Source organism: Anomaloglossus baeobatrachus, chromosome 7, assembly GCF_048569485.1.
Source record: "Anomaloglossus baeobatrachus isolate aAnoBae1 chromosome 7, aAnoBae1.hap1, whole genome shotgun sequence".
Taxonomy (NCBI): domain Eukaryota; kingdom Metazoa; phylum Chordata; class Amphibia; order Anura; family Aromobatidae; genus Anomaloglossus; species Anomaloglossus baeobatrachus.
In genome coordinates, this window is record NC_134359.1 from 155,416,404 (window position 1) to 155,438,335 (window position 21,932).

Genomic DNA, 21,932 nt, shown 5'->3' on the forward strand with positions numbered 1-21,932 from the left:
CGTTTTTTTCTGGCACGTGTTTCACGGACCACACCACTGCGTGGTCCGTGGAACATCAGTGATGCCAAAAAAAATGGACATGTCTCCGTGCAGCAATCACGCACACGCGGGTACGCCGCACGGAGACACGTGCAGTGACAAATCACTGACGTGTGAGCAGACCCATTGATTATAATGGGTCTGCGTATGTCAGTGATTCTGGTACGTTTAAAAAAAAGCACAAACGTACCAGAATCACTGACGTGTGAAAGGGGCCTTAAAGCCAGAAAGTTGCCATTTGAAATGACTTTAGTTTTGTGCCATATCAGTGATCTACTTTTTTTTTTAAACAAAAGTAAACAACTGAATGAAGATTCTCAGTGCCGGGTGAGTCCATAATTTTTGCCAGGGGTTGTATAATGCCACACTTGAGGAATTGAGTGTGGAAGCCACATATAAATTAATCTGGAAGTGCTACAGCATACCCCAGTGCACTCCCAGGTGATGTGCATGTGGTTGTAAAGCCAAAGCTCTGAGTGATGGTACATCAGATTGCTACAAAAGTGGAATTATTTTAATTGTTGTTCTAAGAACTATACAGTCATACTATATTAGTCTGATTAGTAAAATAGTCAGAGAGGTTCCTTTGAAGAGACTAGTCATCTAATTCATGCTCCTTGAAACTCGGACAACAAGAATCCGAGTCTGACTGGGTTATTCTAATCATGTATTACTCTTCACTATGGCAGAGAAAACTTCGAAAAACTGTAAAGGAGTATGTGGTGATTCATTTAGGTATTTATACCAGAATTCTGAAGTAAACACCTTATTAATCACAATATTTTGTGCAACTCAGAAGCTAAGCAAAGATATTGCAACTAATGATGTTTTCATGCTGATCCTGGCCACTTACAGCAATATGGCCATATCATGGGCAGAGCACGGGTGGGATGGGGCGCAGCTAAGCCTGCCATTAAATTTTTGAAATGTTGCGTAACTTAAGTCGCATAATGTACTTCAGAAAAGTACTCTAGTCCTTGATCTGAGTAAAAGTTATGGCAAAGTTGAATGTCACTTGGAAGATGCACCTCTTAAAAAATTATGCTCATCTTACTTCAGTGGCCTCTTTCATCAAGACTGGCATTCACAACACCAGTATTAATGAATCACAGCTTTTGTGTCTTAGCTGACTAGTTCGAGACAGGTCCCTAGGTAGGTCCGCCCTAATCCCTGTGACTAATCCCTGCCAGTGTTGAGAAACGTGATGGTGTCTCCGCGGCATTCTTGTTTTGTATATTTTAACAGGGGGCCTTGTTCTAGTGTCACTGCGTTGAGAAACACGTGATGGTGTCTCTGTGGTGTTGGATGTTAATCTCCCCAAGGTCAACCATCCTTACCTATGTTGTCTTCTACTAGGCATTGCTCCCACTAGCCAGTTTCCTACTCCACACTGATGAGGGTCAAATACCCCAAAACAGCTGTCTGTGGATGGATACCATGTTTGGCATAGGTGGTCTCCTTGACTGGAGACTGCCCTTCCCATGGTTGTTCCTTCCCAGTGAAAGACCTGGCTAGTTTCCTGCCAGCATTGAGAAATGTGATGGTGTCTCCGCGGCATTCTTGTTTTGCATATTTTTCCAGGGGGCCTTGTTCTAGTGTCACTGCGTTGATAAACACATGATGATGTCTCCACGGTGTTGGATGTTGATCTCCACGAGGTCAACCATCCTTACCTATCTAATCCCTGTGACTGACAGATCTCTTGCTATGCAGGCACACAGAGAAACCTGGGTGACGGGAAAAGCTGACAGGAGCTTCCCCCGGACTTGTCACCATAGTCTCATGTCGACTTTTTAAAGTATGTTTTATTTGAAATGCTGCAATGTTTCAAAGTAAACCATACCTGGCCGCAGCTGTGCAGACAGAATGATTAATGCTGACTGTGAAATATTGTGGTTTTTAACATAATTTCAATAAAGAAACAATATAAATTAAAATCACTCTTACAAGCATCATTTGACCCCCAGAACCAGATTTGAAGTCATATCCTCCAGATTTGGAGTCATACTGAGGACGATAGATCTGTAAAAATAAAACAAAGAGAAACCAAATAGCCATGTTATTAATAAAGTGTAAGTGCTCATTCAGACGACCATTCTGTTTGTCCTATTCAGTTCCTGTTTTTTTGTGCACCTACTGAAAAGACAGTCTTTTCATTTTTTTTTGAGTAGGATCGGATGGCACATGGAAGCACTTCCGTGTGCCATCAGTTCCTACAAAAAACACATCGGATGCCATATGTCCGTTCCGTTATTATGAACATGTCCTATTCTGTTCCGTAATTGTGGACTGTGACACAATACCAGTCAATGGGTCTGTAAAATCCCCGGAAGCCACATGGAAGCACGGATTGCTACTGCAAATCAGGGCAATCGGATGAGCTGGGGTGAAGCACCAGGATTGGCGCATCTAATGGATGCTATTTTTAGACTAGGGAGTGTCCAATAACCATGGACCTCACCAGGCTGAGAATACCAGACCTCAGCTGTCCTCTTTACCTTGGCTGGTGATCGAATTTGGAGGGGACCCCACGATCTTGTTTTAAATTATTTATTTAATTTAAAATAACAGTGTGGGGTGCCCTCTGTTTTGGATTACCAGCCAAGGTGAAGCTACCAGCTGTGGTCTGCAGGCTGCAGCCGTCTGCTTTACCCTAGCTGGCAACAAAAAAAAGGGGGACCCCACGTCATTTTCTTAATTATTTATTTATTTATTTATTTATTTAATTTTTGGCTAATTAAAAGGTTAAACACCTTTTAGTGCCACATGAAAGGCACTAAAGGGTGCAAAATTACAAAAGCAGGGGAGTGGAACATTATATATATCTTTCTCATCTATCTATCTATGACGCGCGCCGACATCATGAGGTTAGCTGAGTTCATAGCTGAACTCAAGACATCAGTGCTCGAGTTCCATGGTCTGCCGCGTTCTCACATCAAGTATAGCGGTCTGTGACTAGTGGTGATATAACTAAGGTAATGAGCGGTCACAGCTGGAGTCCTCCACCGGTGACCGGAAATCACCTGAGTGATGTCTCCGCTGACCAAGTGGCTCACTTTACTTGCAGCCTAAATCTCACAGCAGGCAGTCATGTTCTATGACTCTTGCTGTGAGATTCAGATGTAGCAGTGCTGGAAGCGTTGTGGGACCTTGTGTGGATTACGTCGGATTTGAAGGGGTGTTTGGGGTGTTAATAAAGTGGTGAAAAAGGGTGCTTTTTGTCTTTTATTTCAAATAAAATATTTTTTAGGTGTTTGTGTTTATTTACTTTCTTTTACAGATTAGTGATGAGGGGGTGTCTCATAGGTGCCTGCTATCCTTAATCTAGGACTTAGTGGCAGCTATGGGCTGCTATTAACTCTATATTACCCCAATTGCCACCGCACCAGGGCAGTTGGGAAGAGCCAGGTAAAGTCCCAGGACTATTGCATCTAATGGATGTGGCAATTTCAGGCACCTGCGTGCTGATACTTTTAGGCTGGGGGGCTCCCAATAATGTGGGTCTCCCCAGCCTGAGAATACAATACCAGCCCCTAACTATGAAGCTTTATCTTGGCTGGGTATCAAAATTAAGGGGGACCGCATGCCATTTTTTAAAAATTATTTATTTATTTTACTGCATGGAGGTGCATATGACTGGAACCAATTATAGATGTCGGTGACCAAGGGAAGTAGGGACTATGTATGAGCCTAATGAGTGGCCAGCCGTGGAAAAAGAAAGAGCTGCCGCAGGAGCAGTGTGAGCCACCCCGGTGATCGGTGAGTATGTAGCGCTTGCTCCTACCCCTTTGCTCTGGATTTTGTTCCCCATAGACTTTATATGGGGACGAGCATCTGGCCAGATACCGTGGGTTGTATGTAACGCTCCTTTCATTTTTTTTGCAGTCTGCACTGAAGTCACATGGAGCGGAACGAATGCGATTGTCACACGGATGTGACATGGATGCATCCAAGGAAAAACAGGACCGTTTTTTGCGTTCCGTAAAAATGGAACGGTTGCTTGCTTCTATCCCTTTGTGCCAGATTCTGGTCCTCATAGACTTTATATGGGGATGCGCATCTGGCTAGATACCGTGGACTGTATGTAACGCTCCTTCCGTTTTTTTTGCGGACAAAAAAATGGAATTCACATGTAATGGAATGGATGTGGTTGTCACACGGATGTCACTGATGCATCCGTGGAAAAACAGGAACATTTTTTGCGGACCGCAAAAACGGAACGGTAGTGTGAATGTAGCCTTATTCTGAGATTTTACAGAAAACATTGCCCATAGATATATCACCAGCCCCCTGCTCTCACCCAAATATTTCTCAAATGTATGTCAAGGTGCCACCAAGGAGAGCCGGAGCTCTGCAGCAGAAGACACTACATGGAGCAACAAGAACCAGGAATTGGATGCATAGTGTGTACTCGTACACTGCCTCACAGCACTGCTGGGGAGCAGAGCTGCGGGGCGTGTGAGGAATGGTCAGGCAGGCTTGGTCAAACACAGTACGAGCAGAATGAGGACCGGAGGAACGAGCAGAAGCAGAGTCGAGGTCAGGCCGAGGTCAGTACCAGAGATAGCAACCAAGTGGGGAGGTAGAAGAGGGGATACAGGAATGGAGGGATGACAGGAGCAGACGGATCAGGATTAACACTTACAAGACCAGCAATGACAGGCAAAGCAGCGCTAAGCTTATAGCCGGCGCTGGTTCACCGGAGATGTCAGTTTTTAAAAATCCATGCTCCGGAAATGAGGCCCGGGAGAAGCCATGTGGACGGTAAGGCGAAAACGTGACATGTAAAGCTAGAAATGGCATATATTATGCAGATTAATTCCAGCTTCTGCATTTTAAATTTATGAATTTACATGTTAATTTCTTTTTATTATGGAAACCCCGATGTAATGTCAAAGCTGTCATAATACATCTGTCATCACGTGTTGTAAGTTATTGAGGTCTAATGAGTTATGTTCATTTTAATTGGAAGCGTGCATGCAATTTTCCTAATGCCAATGCCAAATCCCAATGAATTTGAGACAGACTACAAATAATACAAAAAATATTTACCCCATCTCCACCACCTGTTGCTCCACTTCCACAACCCTCACAAATTCCAGGGGGACCAGGTGGACCAGGTGGACCTGGTAGACCAGGATTTCCGTTATCACCATTTCGGCCAGGAGTGCCAGGAGGGCCCTGCATTGAAGAGATATACCATGATTAACACATCTTAGATGTATACACATGCAGAAATCAGCAGCAGACTAGATTTCACTGACTTGTGTTGGGTTTAAGGTAAATTTTTGATGTACAGTATATACTATGATAAGATGTTCCTTTTTCCACTAATGGCAAATGCAGTATATTATTTAGGTCAGTGATATGGTGCAGAATAGTGGCATGATGCGGAGAATAAAGGTTATTTCATGAAGTAGTGATATATATGCTGATTACAGCAATTTCTGTTACCTGTTAATATATTGTGGTCTTGTTAAACACTTAAGGGTACTTTGCACACTACGACATCGCAAGCCGATGGTAGCGATGCCAAGCGCGATAGTCCCCGCCCCCATCGCAGCTGCGATATCTTGTGATAGCTGCCATAGCGAACATTATCGCTACGTCAGCTTCACATGCACTTACCTGCCCTGTGACGTCGCTCTGGCCGGAAAATCGCCTCCTTCCTAAGGGGGCGGGTCGTGCAGCGTCACAGCGACGTCACACGGCAGGCGGTGTTACGGTTGCTGTGGCACTGGAGACTATGTTCGGATTTCTTGCTATTGCACATGTGCGAGCACTGGAGACTATGTTCGGATTTCTTGCTACTGCACATGTGCGACTACTGGAGACTATGTTCGGATTTCTTGCTACTGCACATGTGCAAGTGCTGGAGACTAAGTCCTATCTTGGAGCCATTGCACATGTGCAGGTGACATCATCGCTGACACGAGGTCACATGTCTCTGACACATTCTAAGCTGATTGGCCGCTGGTCATGTGCTTGTGACACGTGGTCACATGTCTCTGACACCTTCTATGCCGATTGGTCACTGGTCATGTGCTTGGGACGCTTTGCTCGGTGATAGGCCAGCGTGACGTCATTGCTGTCATTCTGGCAGCGGATTGGCTCCGGTTTCCTCCATCTTGGATGAGGCACAGAGTCTATATAAGACCCCGACGCACGCCGCCCGGCGCTCAGTCCTCTTGGTTCATGCATGAGAGTAGACGCTCTGTGCACGTCCCTCTAGGCATCTCTCTGTCTATGCTAGGTGAGCACTACCGGCAGGGTAGCGTTCTTATACCTTACAGCTTCGGCTGCGGTCCGTATCCTTACCTCTTAGTGGAGCGGACATAGGCAGGTGCCTCAGGCACATGGTCCGGCTGGGCCTTGTGATTCTACTCGTAGGTGGACGTTGCCACTAGGGTAACGTTCCTTATACTGCGTCTGGCAGTTGTTCGTATCCTCGCACACTAGTGGAGCAAACGCAGGTAGAAGCTTTGTGCAGCTTACGCTGCTGTCCGTCTCCTGGCACCGCTAGAGGAACGGACCTAGGTAGGTGCCATTTCACACTCACTGCTTTTGTCTCTGTGACCATTAACAGAGACTATACCGCACACACGCTCCAAGTAAGGGAGGAATTGCTTTATTTTCTAATTATATTCCTCTGTGAGTTTAACAGAGGTATTGCACTCTGCACTTGTGCTATTACTATTTACAGTGGCACACTTATATTCTTTTCCTCACACTTTAACATATCCTCTGCCATACACTGCAGCAGAGACTTTGCACGGTGGACCCTAACTGTCTGATATCCCTTTGGTTTTCATTATCAGGCAGCCCCCGTAACAGGCGGCCAATAGAAGCAGGGGGGTGGAGATGAGCGGGACGTAAACATCCCGCCCACCTCCTTCCTTCCTCATTGCAGCCGAGACGCAGGTAAGGCGATGTTCCTTGCTCCTGCGGCTTCACACACAGCGATGTCCATTGGTCCTTCCGAAATTATGGAAAAACCCGACGCTACACCGATCATACGATGTCGACGCTTTTGCGCTCGTTAATCATTGTAAAAAGGATTCACATACTCCGATGTCGACAGCGATGCCGGATGTGCGTCACTTTCGATTTAACCCCACCGACATCGCACCTGCGATGTCGTAGTGTGCAAAGTACCCCTTAGACCACCAATTCAACATTTTTCAATTCTTGACCTCTCTTTTTTTTGTCCTGTGACTTTAGCTAACATTTTTTGCATCAAATTCTTTAACATGGCATATGCGGCTCATGTATCAGTCATAAAGACCTTTTTTGATTTTGTGCTAGTCTTTAACTGTTTTTTGTGACCATTTAGCAAAAAAGTTGCAAATCTTTTAAAAAGTTGCATGTTTGTTTTAAAATGTGCAAATCAAAAACTAGACCAATAATAATAATATTAATAATGTTTATTTCTATAGAACTAACATATTCCGCAGCGCTTTACAATTCAGGAAGATCATATACAAACAAGTAACAGTTATAGAAAATACAATATTTAGAGGGAAAAAAGACAACCCTACTTGTGAGAGCTTACAATCTAGAATGAGATGGGGGGCAAGGCACAAGTGCTTATTTACAATGACAATCCAGCCATCTCAAGGAAATGGGGATAAATAATGGCTTCCTGGACCAGTTGGCCAGACCCTTGAGATGCATTTGGGTGCCATGGAGTTTCACGTGGGGTTATGTTCTGAGAAGTTGTGGTGGGACTATGTGAATTTAGTTTGGCTAGGGAGTGTGATAGGCTGCTCTAAAATGATGCGTTTTTAGGGAACGTCTGAAGCTCAGTGAGTTGTGATTCATCCTAACTTGTTGAGGTAGAGTGTTCCAGAGGATTAGTGCAGCTCGGGAGAAGTCTTGGATCTGGGAGTTGGAGGTTTGGATTAGTGTGGATGTTAGTCGAAAGTCATTTGCAGAGCGTAGAGAACGGGTTGGGTGATAGACAGAGAGGAGGGTGGAGATGTAGGGGGGTGCCGCACTGTGGAGAGCTTTGTGGGTGAGAACAAGCAATTTGAATTGGATCCTGTGATATATGGGCAGCCAGTGCAATGACTGGCACTGAGCAGAGTATCCGAGTAGCGGTTAGCCAAATAGGTGAACCTGGCCGCTGCATTAAAGATGGACTGTAGAGGAGAGAGTCTAGTTAGGGGGAGACCAATTAATAGAGAGTTACAGTAGTCAAGGCGAGAGTGGATCAGGGCCACAGTGAGGGTTTTTGTCTTTTCCATTGTGAGAAAGGGGCGGATTCTAGAGACCAGAACCTTTACTCCCGGACTGGAGGCATTGAAGAAGTGTAACACTTAACAAGTCACATTTCAAGAATTTCAAGAATTTGACTAAAAAATCTGGATAATCAAAATTGTTGAGGAAACACTAAGGGGTACTTTGCACGCTGCAACATCGCAAGCCAATGCTGCGATGTCGAGCTCGATAGTCCCCGCCCCCGTCGCAGCAGCGATATCTTGTGATTGCTGGCGTGGCGAACATTATCGCTACGCCAGCTTCACATGCACTCACCTGCCCTGCGACATCGCTCTGGCCGGCGATCCGCCTCCTTCCTAAGGGGGCGGGTCGTGCGGCGTCACAGCGACGTCACACGGCAGGCAGCCAATAGCAGCGGAGGGGCGGAGATGAGCAGGATGTTAACATCCCGCCCACCTCCTTCCTTCCGCATTGCAGCCAGGACGCAGGTAGGAGATGTTCCTCACTCCTGCAGCTCCATACACAGCGATGTGCACTGCCACAGGAACGAGGAACTACATCGTACCTGTCGCTGCATTATTATTATTATGAAAATGTCGGACGCTACACTGATGATACGATAACGACGCTTTTCCGCTCGTTAATCGTATCAAAAAGGATTTGCACACTACGATATCGACTGCAACGCCGGATGTGCGTCACTTTCGATTTGACCCCACCGACATAGCACCTGCGATATTGTAGTGTGCAAAGCCCGCCTTTAAGTACTTAAAAAGGAAAACTTAAAAAAAATTAATAGAGACAAAGTTGCAAATACTACAGCCACAGCAAAGTACTCCAGAAAACTGGAGACACCACAATAATGAATTGGGGCCTTAGTTTTAGGCTACAATTACGCATCCATTTCCATAGTAACAGCCATCACAAATGAACACACTATCTTCTTTGTTTCATAGAAACAAACATTTTTTCTCATGGACTTTTAAAAACTGAAGGAGGTAAAGTGTCTCAACTACTTGTTTCCACTGGTATTTAGCAATGGATCAATTCTGGTGACCGGTCCACACAGCTGGATTTTAATCCCTTCATATATTGATAGCTGGACCATATATGACAAGCTTCCCCCCCATTTCACCTTTTGTTCATCCCCTTATTTCCTCATAGACTGTAAGCTTACGAGCAGGGCCCTCACTCCTCCTGGTATCTGAATTTTTCTATTTTGTAATGTCTCATATTGTCTGTACATGTGTGCTCTGAATTATAAAGCGCTGCGGAATATGTTGGCGCTATATAAATAAAAATTATTATTATTATCATTATAAATGAATGAAAAAAGATTGGAAAACTGATGTAAAACAATTATCTTCTGTTTTTCACAGATTCCCATAGACTTGAGTAGCTAAGACCTAATAATAACAGGACATACACTACGCTTACCAGATTGGACACTTCATCTGTTCATATAATAAAAATAACAGATATGTGATTGGTTCCATTGAACCCTATGGGTCAGATTGCTGTCAGTTTTAGAAGAGATCAGAAAAATATGTCTACATGGAGCCTTAGTTATCTTTCAGATGCGTGTATAATATGTGCAATATGAACGTGGGCTATCCATGTAAAAATCAGACAGCACACTCACCAATTTTATCAATAAGACTATTCAAAGGACTGTGTGAAAAAAATAGCAACTTGCACTATTCTCTTCTGAGTCTCCAATGAGACTCACCCATTCAAATATATGGGTACCTAAGAAACTCCAAAAACAATCATCTGTGAAACATCTGAATTTAAGAAATATATTGGCTTTATTGACCTAGGAAACTGTATTTGATCTTGTACATTTTACAATGTCGATATATAAATATGGATGCCACACAGATGTCACAGTGGTGCAAAGAACAGGCAAACAGATGGCACAAGGATGACAATATGGATGAAAATCGATCAAGTTTTCTAGGTGAAATAGGATGATTTTTCCTATGCTTATCTGACATAGGCCTTATAGTTGCAGCACACTGCAATTGTTGGGATCTAGAAGTCCGGTATATACATGCTCTCCTTCATCCTTCCACTTCTGATTGATGGCCTTCTCCTGCACAGTTCTACTACTGGGTGCTACTGCTTTTCATGGGGGCCAGGATAATTGCTTGATTGGACTCTCTCTGAGAGGGGCTCCATTTTATTATTCTGATGCATTGTGTGTACCCAGGAGGATCCTGAATAAGTTCCTGTCTGCTTCCAGAAGCATCTTCTAAGTTTTACATGGAAAACTCCAGCAAACGCATAGCGATGCATGCAAAATATATACTTACAGGATGACCATTTGGTCCATTCGGTTTCCCGCCATCTATGGTAGGCTGCAGATAAAATATGTATTAAGATGGTCAATATGGTTTTTTGTTTGATAGTAAATATATTACATTACTATTTTTATCATTTTCTAATGTAAATGGAGTTATTTATACAAGTGATATGTCTTCTATTCATAAGCATTACATAATAACACTAATGTGCTAGGGTAACTGATCATGCAGATCATACTACTAAAACTGAAGTAAAGTTCTATATTCACTGTGGCTACGTAAAAAACTGTAATTCTAAGACAAAAAGTCATATTTCAGACATAACTATAGCTGCTATACATAAGCAACAAATGCTCTATATGGAAAAAGTATTGGGACACTAAAGGAAATCTGTCAGCAAGTTTTTGTATGTAATATGAAAACAGCAGGAGATAAACGCTGATAAACAGAGTTCAATGTTGTGTCATTTATTACCCTGTGTGCTGCTGTTTACTTATAGTCAAGGTTTTATGACCTGGGATTATCATTGCTCACACTACACTATTCTGACCATGCCACCTACCCTTCTGATTACCACCTTTCTGCTTATAAACATTGTACATACAGAGCTTGATGTGAGTAGGGTTAACTTTCTGAGCTCTGCTGCATTGCTAAATCTAAACGCTCTGATGGTGTCACAAATGTTGTATCCAATAAGCTAAGTGATACATCGCTGAATTTAGGGTCTCTTTCCCTATGTTATGCTGCTCTCAGATGAGGTAGCAAAAACCTGCTGACAGATTCCCTTTAGTAACTGAATTCAGATTTTTCTATTGTCCCACTGCCACAGATATATAAATCAAGCACCTACCCTATAGTCTGCTTTTACTAACATTTGTGAAAAAATGAGTCGCTCTAAAGAACGCACAGACACCAGTGTTGTGCTGTAACAAGACGTCATCTACAAATTCCCCAATCATCTGTGAGTAGTTTTATTGAAAAGTGAAAACGTTCTAGGAACCACACTAATTCCGCTACAAATTGGGAGACCCGGTAAAGTCGTGGAGTGGAGTCAGCAAGTGCCAAAGTGGACAGTGCATGACATTTGCCATTATTCTGCTTAATCATTAGGTGAAATTTAGCAAAGTTTTTCTCCAGTTTTCTGGGATCAAAAAGTCTAAAATTTTGGCACATGCCATTTTTGCACACAAATGTGTTACTTTTTGACATTGATGCTGTTCTCAATACTTTTCAAAAGTAAGCATGGCAGACTATGTGAATCACGTTTTATCCAGATTAATTAATCACGACTTTGTTAAAAAAAGTTGCAGGCTCACCCCATTAAGGAAATGGTATTAGAAAGTGTAGTAACATTTCTAGGCAGATGTGATACTTGAACAAATTAGCTTCAAATAAAGCCAATGCAGTACTGTTTACACTGGGCTGCAAAACTGAGAACAGCTGATAAGTGGTGGGGCTGGGTGTCAGACCCCCACTGATTTCATATTGATGATCTATCCCAAAGATAGAACACCAATAGCCTGAAAAAATCCCTAAACAGACAGAAAAAAAATCATGGATGGCTTGTAATTTTTTTTTTTTTTTTACAAATTGTGGGATAAAAGTGCTCTATTTTCACAGATTTTTAGGAATTTAGAAATGACTGTCCTTTCATGAATAGATTTCTATGATAAAACTTGTATCAATAGAAATCTACTCAACAAATCTTTTAAGTCTGGCTCAGTTTTACATATACATACAGTGGGTGGTGTTGGACAGATTGGACAACATTCTCCAAATGGAATCTCTGGGTTTTCACATTCTAGCTCGGCGTCATCACAGATGATCTCATCGCACAGCACATTTCCAGAGTCACAAACACAGATTTGGCATGGTTCCGGTTTCCAAACGTCCCTATCGGCATAGGATTGTCCAGAATGGGAACATTCTAAACCTGCAACTGCAAAATGCAAAAAAAAAAAAAAAAGTTAGTCCAATGTTACCTTTGTAAAAGTTTCAATTTTCACATCAACATTCACTGTCTAAAGGCAAACTTATATTATTATTATTATTATTATTATTATTATTATTATTATTATTATTATTATTTAGCATCACAGTTAGGATACTCAAACTGGTGGATTGACAAAGATTTGAGCAATTCTGCAACATCATTACAAGACTGTTGATAGGCTCTTATGAAAGTCTGACTGTCCTGTTATATAGATATGCTATAACCCATCATTACCTGTACCACTACCCCTGAATACAGTAGTTAATGTGTGGCGGATGGCACAAGATCTGTAGTAGGGGAGATGTGACTGAAGTCCTTGGTTTCCTCCAAGATGCCACTGTGGTGTAACCCTCTCTAGTGGTCCCATAAAGAATGAATGTGGTGGCAGTGCACATGATTGATCACTAATTTATGCTCTTCAGTGCCCTGGTTCTCAGAATTAGTGAGGGTTCCAGTGGTTAAACTCCAAACTATTGGGAAGTTATAACCTGTTTTACAAATAAGGTATAACATCCAAACTTGGGAATACCCCTTTAAATGATTTTGAGCCTTAAAAGATTATTTCCATATCAGAAATTCATGGCTGGATGGTTATAACAGCATCCCATATAAATGAATGGGAGTTAAAGTGAAGCTCCAGTCTAGGACTGAAAAATTACTATATACTTTTCATGTATATAGTCACCCTACCTGGTGCTCTCTGTTTGCTTCTGGCTGTCTTCTCTGCTCAGACTGGCACCCCTTTCTTCCTGTTTCCAAGATGGCTGCCACAGTAGAATGGAGTGTACAGAGGTACGTTTAACCATGTCTTCCATACTATTTCTATCCCACAGCATAGGGCATGAGGTGGACGCATAGATTACATTTACCATTGCACTCTTCATGCCACTATGGAAAGCCATCTTAAATGCAGGAGGAACAGATTGTCAATCTGAGCTGAAGAGGCAGTGAGACACAAACAGAAGGCACCACACAGGGTGACTGTAAGCGATTAATTTAAAGTCACTTTTCAGTCCCAGATTGGGGGATTGCTTTAATAAAAGAGTAGTCTGTGCTCGGCTGTTTGTGGAGCTCAAACTCCTGTGACCAACGCTGGACACTTTTATTCCCATCTTAGTTATAAATAGCTGAGATGGTATTACCCTTTCAAAACATATTACAAATCTTTATATATTCTTGTCCATCATTCCTGTACTAGGGTGTCTTATTAGGGTAAGAGACAGAGTCAGACAGACACAGACAGATAGGGAAAGAGACAGACAGGGAAAGAAACAGACAGCCAGACAAGGAAAGAGACAGACAGGGAAAGACAAAAACAGGGAAAGAGACTGAAACAGATGGGGAATGAGACAGCCGTGGAAAGAGACAGGCGGAAAAAGAGACAGATGGGGAAAGAGACAGACGGGGAAAGAAACAGATGGGGAAAGAGACAGGCATGTAAAGAGACAGAAGGTAAAAGAGACGGGCACGTAAAAAGGCAGACGGGGAAAAAGACAGACCTGGAACGAGACATGCACGTAAAGAGACAGACCTGGAATGACACAGGCACGTAAAGCGACAGATGGGGAAAGAGACAGACAGGGAAAGAGACAGACAGGGAGAGAGACAGACAGGGAAAGAGACAGACAGAGAAATTTACAGAAAGAGAGACAGACAGAGAGACAGACAGAGACAAACACACAGAGACAGACAGACACACAGAGACACACAGAGACAGACAGAGACAAACACACAGAGACAGGCACATAGACAGACAGAGACAGACAGACACACAGAGACAGAAACACAGACAGACAGAGACAGACAGACACACATAGACAGACAGACACAGACAGACACAGACAGAGACTGGGAGAGAGACAGAGAGACAGTTACTATCCCGGGCAATGCCCGGGTACTACAGCTAGTTATATATGAGGATCTTTACATAGTAGACTGAGCCATGCACTGCTAGGTAGAGGGAGGCCCTGAGAGGGTAGGGGCATGGTATACAATACTATGTTCAGTAGTGAGTCTATGATGGTAGGTTATGGTGGTTCAGGGTCAGTGAGGGCTTGAAATCTGACCAAGAGCAACATGTGCAAGGCTGAACAGAGCCAGGGCAGAGCCATGGGCGTAGTGACCCATGACTCACCTTTTCAGGGCAGCAAGGGGTTAATGATTTTACAGAAAGAGCGGGCTTTTGCGGGGGTCAAGAGTTTAGGGGGGTGGATCTATAGGGCCAGGGGATGGGACAGGGAGGGGGCTGTATATATGTCCAGGGAGAAAGGGGGGGCACTACTTCGGCACGAGGTACCGTTAGAGAAGGTCCCCGTGTCACCTCACCTGGTCTCCCCCTGATCTGATGGCATCGGTTGCAGGACTCCTGGAGCAGCTTCGGGCTGCTGCTGGTGGCGCGGATGGAGCGGCGGTCAGGACAGCGTTGAGGGAGATCCTGGGAGGTTCGGATGCGGTGTCTGATGCTGACCCCCCACCGCTCCGGAGTGGGCGCAGGGCGAGGGCACCGGAGAGGTTCTCGCCTGATGCTGCTCCTGGTCCTCAGCGGCGCCGTAGGAGCCCCTCCGGGGACCCTCCTCATCAGGAGAATCCACCTGCAGCAGCTGGCAGGAGCAGGCGAGGGAGGAATCCTTCTCGGCGTTCAGGACCTGCGACGGTGGGCAGTCCCTCCAGGGGTCATGTGACTGGCTCAGCTGCCTCTACTGCTTCAGGCTACAACAAAATGGCGGCGGTCCTCCCTGGCGATGCTCCTGTCGGGGGGACTGCTAGACAGCACGGAGATGGCGTTGCTGCGGGGCCTCCGGGGCCGGGAATTGGAAGTTCGACCCCTCAAGGAACATCACCTGTCGAGCCCGGGATGGATGCAGCTTCCAGGAGGACAGCGCGAGCTGGGTTCGAGGATACTGCCAGGAGTGGGGCATCGCAGCTGCGGAGATCATCGCCAGAGAGGAGGTCGCGGTCCAGGTTCAGGTCCCCTTCGACGCGGAGGAGCAGGTCACCATCAGGGAGGTCAGCGACGGGGAGAAATTCGTCCGCACGGCAGGGGCCTGCGTCATCCCGGTCGAGGTCGCGGTCCAGGAGGAGGTCGCCTTCACGGTCGGCATCTGAGGGGAGTCGTCCTGCATCTCATTATCCGGTTCGCTCCCGGGTCATCCGACCAAGGTCGAGCGCGGCGGGTTCCCAGGTCCCCCCTGGTCGAGCTGCCGAAGACGTATCCGTGCTGGGCCATTCTGGAGGAGATCGTCGTCTGGAGTCAGGATTTTCGGCTGGTGGGTCTCATGTACCGACGCAGCTTGGTGAGTACTCCTCTATGTTTTGTGCGTCCCCACCTAGTTTAGTTTCCCCGGGAGTGAGCAGTGGCCAGGCGCAGGGCGTCATGGGGGGTCTGGGGGTCGCGGGGCCGAGCGCGGCGGGGTTTGATGTCGGTAGTCTGAGCAATATTTTGAAGGGTGTGCATGATTTGTTGGCGCAGTTGGATAGGGCGAGTCAGGGGGCGACCGGGTCCCCTGTCCCAGCGTGGGTGCCGGGTTCTGGGGCGGCAGCATCGACTGTGGTTGTGGTACCGACAGGGAGCGAGGTGGTTGCTGGGGATGGTGTGGGGAATCCCGGGCAAAAGGGGAAGGAGAAGGAGGGAGATAGGATTATTTTGGATGATAGGGCCAGAGGGGAGGTGTACGTTTGCTTTGAGGGCCCTCTGGGAGCGCATTTAAAGAAGGAAGTGAAGGAGAAGATTTGGAAGGATGAATACGTGGAGATTTTTTCCCTCCTTCCTTTGGAGATGTTTAATTTAGATAAGAGAAAGACGGATGATAGCAAGAAGGAGGAGGAAGAAAAGCGGAGGTGGCGGCTGATCCCTTAAACGTTTGTTAACTGGTTGCAGGCTTTTGCAATCCTAGCTAGCGTTATTGGCGAAAAGGCGCCGGATAATTGTACTGGGCTATTCTGCTACATGGATGCTACAGCGGAAGCTCATAGGATTTATGGTGGGCAGACTTGGTTGCGGTACTATGAACAATTTAGGCAGCGGAAAGCTGTGCGGCCCAGTATCCGTTGGGATCAGAAGGATATTGGTTTATGGTTGAAAGTCATGGCACTGGCTCGTTATGGTCAGCCCTTTCACGGGGGGGCCAGGTCGGCCGGCCACAATACTGCAGGGAGAGCGGGGACCCAGGCAGGGGGTGTTGGAGCAAAGGCAGGGGTGTGCTGGCAGTTTAACGACAGCCAGTGCAAGTTTGGAAACTCCTGCAAGTTTAAGCATCAGTGTTCAGGTTGTGGAGGTTCCTCCCATGGAGCAGCTCGTTGCTTTAAGAAGGGAAGGCCCAAGGCAGGGGGAGATTCTGGAAAAGGGGGTGAGCCCGGTGAGGCTTCACGAGATGGCCCCTTATCTAGATAGATACCCTAAGCGGGATAAGGCGGTATTGTTGGAGGACGGTTTTCGTGTTGGTTTCAGGATCCCCCCCCCTCCTCATGTTGTTCCGTTTCAGTTAAAGAATTTGTTGTCGGCGCGGCGACACCCAGAGGTTGTGGCTAAAAAGCTTTTTGGGGAGGTTGCTTGTGGGCGGATGGCGGGTCCGTTTGCATCCCCCCCCATTCCCAATTTGGTAGTATCTCCGTTAGGGGTCGTCCCAAAGAAGGAGCCGAACAAATTTCGGCTCATTCAGCATTTGTCGTTCCCCAAGGGTTTGTCGGTGAATGCCGTCGCATTGACCCAGAACTTTGCTCGGTGGTTTATACCTCGTTTCACGCAGCCGTCAGCTGTGTTCGGAAATGTGGTCGGGGAGCATTGCTAGCAAAGACGGACATCGAATCGGCATTCCGCTTGCTGCCGGTGCATCCTGTTGGGTTGTTTTTGGGACGGTTCCTATTTTGTTGATCGTTGTTTACCAATGGGGTGTTCCATTTCTTGTGCTTATTTTGAAGCGTTCAGTTCCTTTTTAGAATGGGCAGTATGTGATGTGGCGCAGCTCTCGTCGGCGATCCATTATCTTGACGATTTTTTGTTTATCGGCCCCGCTGAGTCAGCAGTGTGTCAGACGTTGTTGGGGACTATGCAGTGGTTGTCTGGCCGGTTCGGGGTCCCCTTGGCTCAGGATAAGACAAAAGGCCCGTGTACTTGTCTAAATTTTTTGGGGATCACTATTGATACTGTGTTCATGGAGTGCAGGCTGCCTGAAGAAAAGATCTCAGCTTTGCGGGCAGAGGTGGGATCGGTTGTTCGTCTTAGAAAAATTCAGTTGAGGGACCTCCAGTCTTTGTTGGGCAAGCTTAATTTTGTTTGCCGCATCATGCCCATGGGCCGGGTTTTCTCATGAAGGTTGGCATCGGCGACCGCTGGAGCGTGCTCCCCAAGGCATTACATAAGGTTGACTCGGGACCTTAGGGAGGATTTGGCGGTATGGGGCAGTTTTTTAGAGAAGTACAATGGTCGATCGCTAATGATTGCGGAAGTCTTAGATGATTTTGATTGTGAGCTCTTCACCGATGCAGCGGGGGGTAAGGGCTTTGGAGCTTACTTCGGCGGCAGATGGTGCGTGGGAGAGTGGCCCGCGGCTTGGCATGAAGCAGGGTTTACACGGAATTTGACTTTGTTGGAGTTTTTTCCAATTGTGGTGGCAGTGTCCATTTGGGGAGAGCATTTCAGCAACAGAAAAATTCGTTTTCACTGTGATAATATGTCGGTGGTCATGGCAATTAATAACCGGTCGGGCGCGTCTCCTCCGGTGGTCCGCTTGTTGCGGTACTTTGTGTTGCGGTGCCTTTGTCTTAATGCGTGGGTTGTGGCAGTGCATGTACCGGGGGTTGAGAACTCCATTGCTGATTCCCTTTCTCGCTTGCAGTGGGATCGTTTTTGGAGCCTGGCACCGGAAGCGGAGTCCGCTGGCAGCATCTGGCCGGCAGAGCTCTTGGAATTGGTGTTCGAGAGGCGAGTTCGTTGATCAGAGCATCATTGGCCCCTGGCACGTGGGCTGCGTATGAAGCAGCTTGGATGGAATGGACAAATTGGAGGCGGGGATTTGGGGCGGGGGAGTCTGCCGAGGATTCTGTGGGCGCTTTGCTTTGTTGGATGTGCCGGATGGCTATCGGTCAGTGGTCTTTTTCCAGGGTTAATCGGTTTATGGCAGGGGTTGCGTTTGGTTGTAAATTGCGGGGGGTTGTTGACATAACGAAGAATTTTTTGGTTCGACAAGCTGTGAGGGGCTTGAGGAAGGGGCTTCATAGACTGGACAGTCGGAGGCCGGTGTCATTCCAGCTGCTGGAAGAGCTGGGTGTTCAGCTGGAGCGAGTGTGTGTTTCCTATTTTGAATTGGTTTTGTTTCGGTTGGCGTTTTCCTGGGCTTTCTTCGGAGCTACGAGGATAGGCAAATTGGTGTCCCCAGCGTCGTCCCGTGGGGGGGGGGTGTTTTTGGAGAAGACACAGTTGATTTAGGAGACTCTGTGGATTTTTGGATCCGGCGGTCTAAGACGGATCAACTTGGTCGTGGAAGAAGGGTCACTTTATGGGCATTGGCGGGGTCCTTGATGTGCCCTGTCTCTTGTTTTAAACAGTACTTAGAATTGGGGTCTGGCCGCCTGGGCCCATTGTTGAAGCATCAGGACGGATCGTTTTTGTCCAGGTACCAGTTTGTGGCAGTCTTTCGGAAATGCCTGGAGAGGTAGGAGTTGGAGGCGGACAAGTTTTCAGCCCACTCTTTTCGCATTGGGGCGCCGACGGAGGCCAACAGGTGGGGGCTTCCAGCGGAGACAGTGAAGAGGATAGGCAGGTGGGAGTCGAGGAGGTTCAGGCTGTCCGTCCGCCCCCATTTGTTGTAAAAGTCGGGGCTAGTCTGGTCTAGTGGTGTATTTTAAAAAAAAACAAAAAAAACCCGAACTTGTAATGTTGTTCTAAAGTGAGTTAATAGTAGTTACTGGAGTGTGTCTGATTTGTGGTTGTTGTACCCCCCCCCTTTTTTCTTCTTTTGTTTCCTTTTATAGGTGGAGCACCCCTGGTCTGGATTTTCGGCCATTCATTTGTTTATTGGGGGGCATTGAGAGCTGATGTGCGGTGCAATGGTCGGCAGTTGGCTTGGTACAGAGACGAGGTAATCGTACGTTGGATCGGGGTGAGGGGCATGCGCTGGTGGCAGGTGTTGGTTGATTTTCACCGTTTCGCTCGATTGGATCGCACCCCAGATGTGCTGGTGTTGCACATTGGGGGAAACAATTTAGGGGCCCGCCCCTGTCGGGAGTTGATCCGGGATATACGGTATGATCTGCTTCGCCTTTGGTCAGTTTGCCCTAACCTGAGGGTGGTTTGGTCGGACATTATTCCCAGAAAGGTTTGGTGGGGGGCTCGGTCCCTGGAGGGGATCGACAAGACCAGAATAAAGGTCAACAGGGTGGTTGGGAATTTTGTGGCCAGGAATGGAGGAGTTGTGGTTCGGCACAGGGACTTGGAGTCGGGGGTGGGGAATTTTTGGCGATCAGATGGTGTGCACCTGACTGCCGTGGGTATTGATTTATGGGCCTTGAGCATTCAGGAGGGAGTGGAGCGGGCACTCATTTTGGTGGGGTGACTCGCATTATGAGGTGTCAGGTAATGCTCGTGGTGGCGGTGGCGAGGGGGGTTCTTGGAGTCGGTGGAAATTCGGGGTGGGGGGTGGTACATCGGATAGATGGGGGACCACCCCCCTTTGTTTATTCTGGTATGGTAATTGCCTGGCGGACTTGGGGGGGCTCTCCAGGGGTGGGGTCCCCTGAGAGTCGGTTAGGGACACGGTTTTCCGGCAAAGGTGGTGCCCCCGAGCTTGTGGTCGCGGCTGGGGGCAAAATATGCCGGATGGTTTGGGAACAATATTTGGTGTCCGCCAGGTTTTGGGGCTCCAAGAACCGCCCTTGTATTGGTAAAATGGTTATTTATTATCTGTTATAATGTTTGTTAATAAACCGGGCTGATTTGGCCAATTTATCCAAAGAAGGGTGTTGTGTTTTTATTAGCGGTTAGGAAAAAGGGGGGGTTTGGTGTGGGGATTCTGCTGACAATATGAAGAAAGCCTCTGCAGTAGGGCAGTCATGGCATTATGTGTTCTCTCCATATGTGGATTTTCTCCAGGCACCATCCTTTCACTCCACCCTGCAAAACCTTACTGATAGGTTCATAAATTAGGTTCTATGAAATTCCCATTGCATATATATATATATATATATATATATATACAGTTAGGTCCAGAAATATTTGGACAGTGACACAAGTTTTGTTATTTTAGCTGTTTACAAAAACATGTTCAGAAATACAATTATATATATAATATGGGCTGAAAGTGCACACTCCCAGCTGCAATATGAGAGTTTTCACATCCAAATCGGAGATAGGGTTTAGGAATCATAGCTCTGTAATGCATAGCCTCCTCTTTTTCAAGGGACCAAAAGTAATTGGACAAGGGACTCTAAGGGCTGCAATTAACTCTGAAGGCGTCTCCCTTGTTAACCTGTAATCAGTGAAGTAGTTAAAAGGTCTGGGGTTGATTACAGGTGTGTGGTTTTGCATTTGGAAGCTGTTGCTGTGACCAGACAACATGCGGTCTAAGGAACTCTCAATTGAGGTGAAGCAGAACATCCTGAGGCTGAAAAAAAAGAAAAAATCCATCAGAGAGATAGCAGACATGCTTGGAGTAGCAAAATCAACAGTCGGGTACATTCTGAGAAAAAAGGAATTGACTGGTGAGCTTGGGAACTCAAAAAGGCCTGGGCGTCCACGGATGACAACAGTGGTGGATGATCGCCGCATACTTTCTTTGGTGAAGAAGAACCCGTTCACAACATCAACTGAAGTCCAGAACACTCTCAGTGAAGTAGGTGTATCTGTCTCTAAGTCAACAGTAAAGAGAAGACTCCATGAAAGTAAATACAAAGGGTTCACATCTAGATGCAAACCATTCATCAATTCCAAAAATAGACAGGCCAGAGTTAAATTTGCTGAAAAACACCTCATGAAGCCAGCTCAGTTCTGGAAAAGTATTCTATGGACAGATGAGACAAAGATCAACCTGTACCAGAATGATGGGAAGAAAAAAGTTTGGAGAAGAAAGGGAACGGCACATGATCCAAGGCACACCACATCCTCTGTAAAACATGGTGGAGGCAACGTGATGGCATGGGCATGCATGGCTTTCAATGGCACTGGGTCACTTGTGTTTATTGATGACATGACAGCAGACAAGAGTAGCCGGATGAATTCTGAAGTGTACCGGGATATACTTTCAGCCCAGATTCAGCCAAATGCCGCAAAGTTGATCGGACGGCGCTTCATAGTACAGATGGACAATGACCCCAAGCATACAGCCAAAGCTACCCAGGAGTTCATGAGTGCAAAAAAGTGGAACATTCTGCAATGGCCAAGT

General features: G+C 46.2%; 1 protein-coding gene across 1 annotated transcript in view; it reads right to left on the minus strand.

Moving 5' to 3' along the window:
- The window catches only part of COL3A1 (collagen type III alpha 1 chain), a 264,812-nt gene that overhangs the window by 165,753 nt on the left and 77,127 nt on the right, over window positions 1-21,932 (minus strand). The window contains exons 2-5 of the mRNA XM_075317770.1: window positions 12,305-12,504; window positions 10,575-10,619; window positions 5,092-5,220; window positions 1,987-2,061 (exon numbers count right to left, since the gene is read on the minus strand). Coding sequence (XP_075173885.1) covers window positions 1,987-2,061; window positions 5,092-5,220; window positions 10,575-10,619; window positions 12,305-12,504 — 449 coding nt within the window. The remainder of the gene's footprint in view (window positions 1-1,986; window positions 2,062-5,091; window positions 5,221-10,574; window positions 10,620-12,304; window positions 12,505-21,932) is intronic.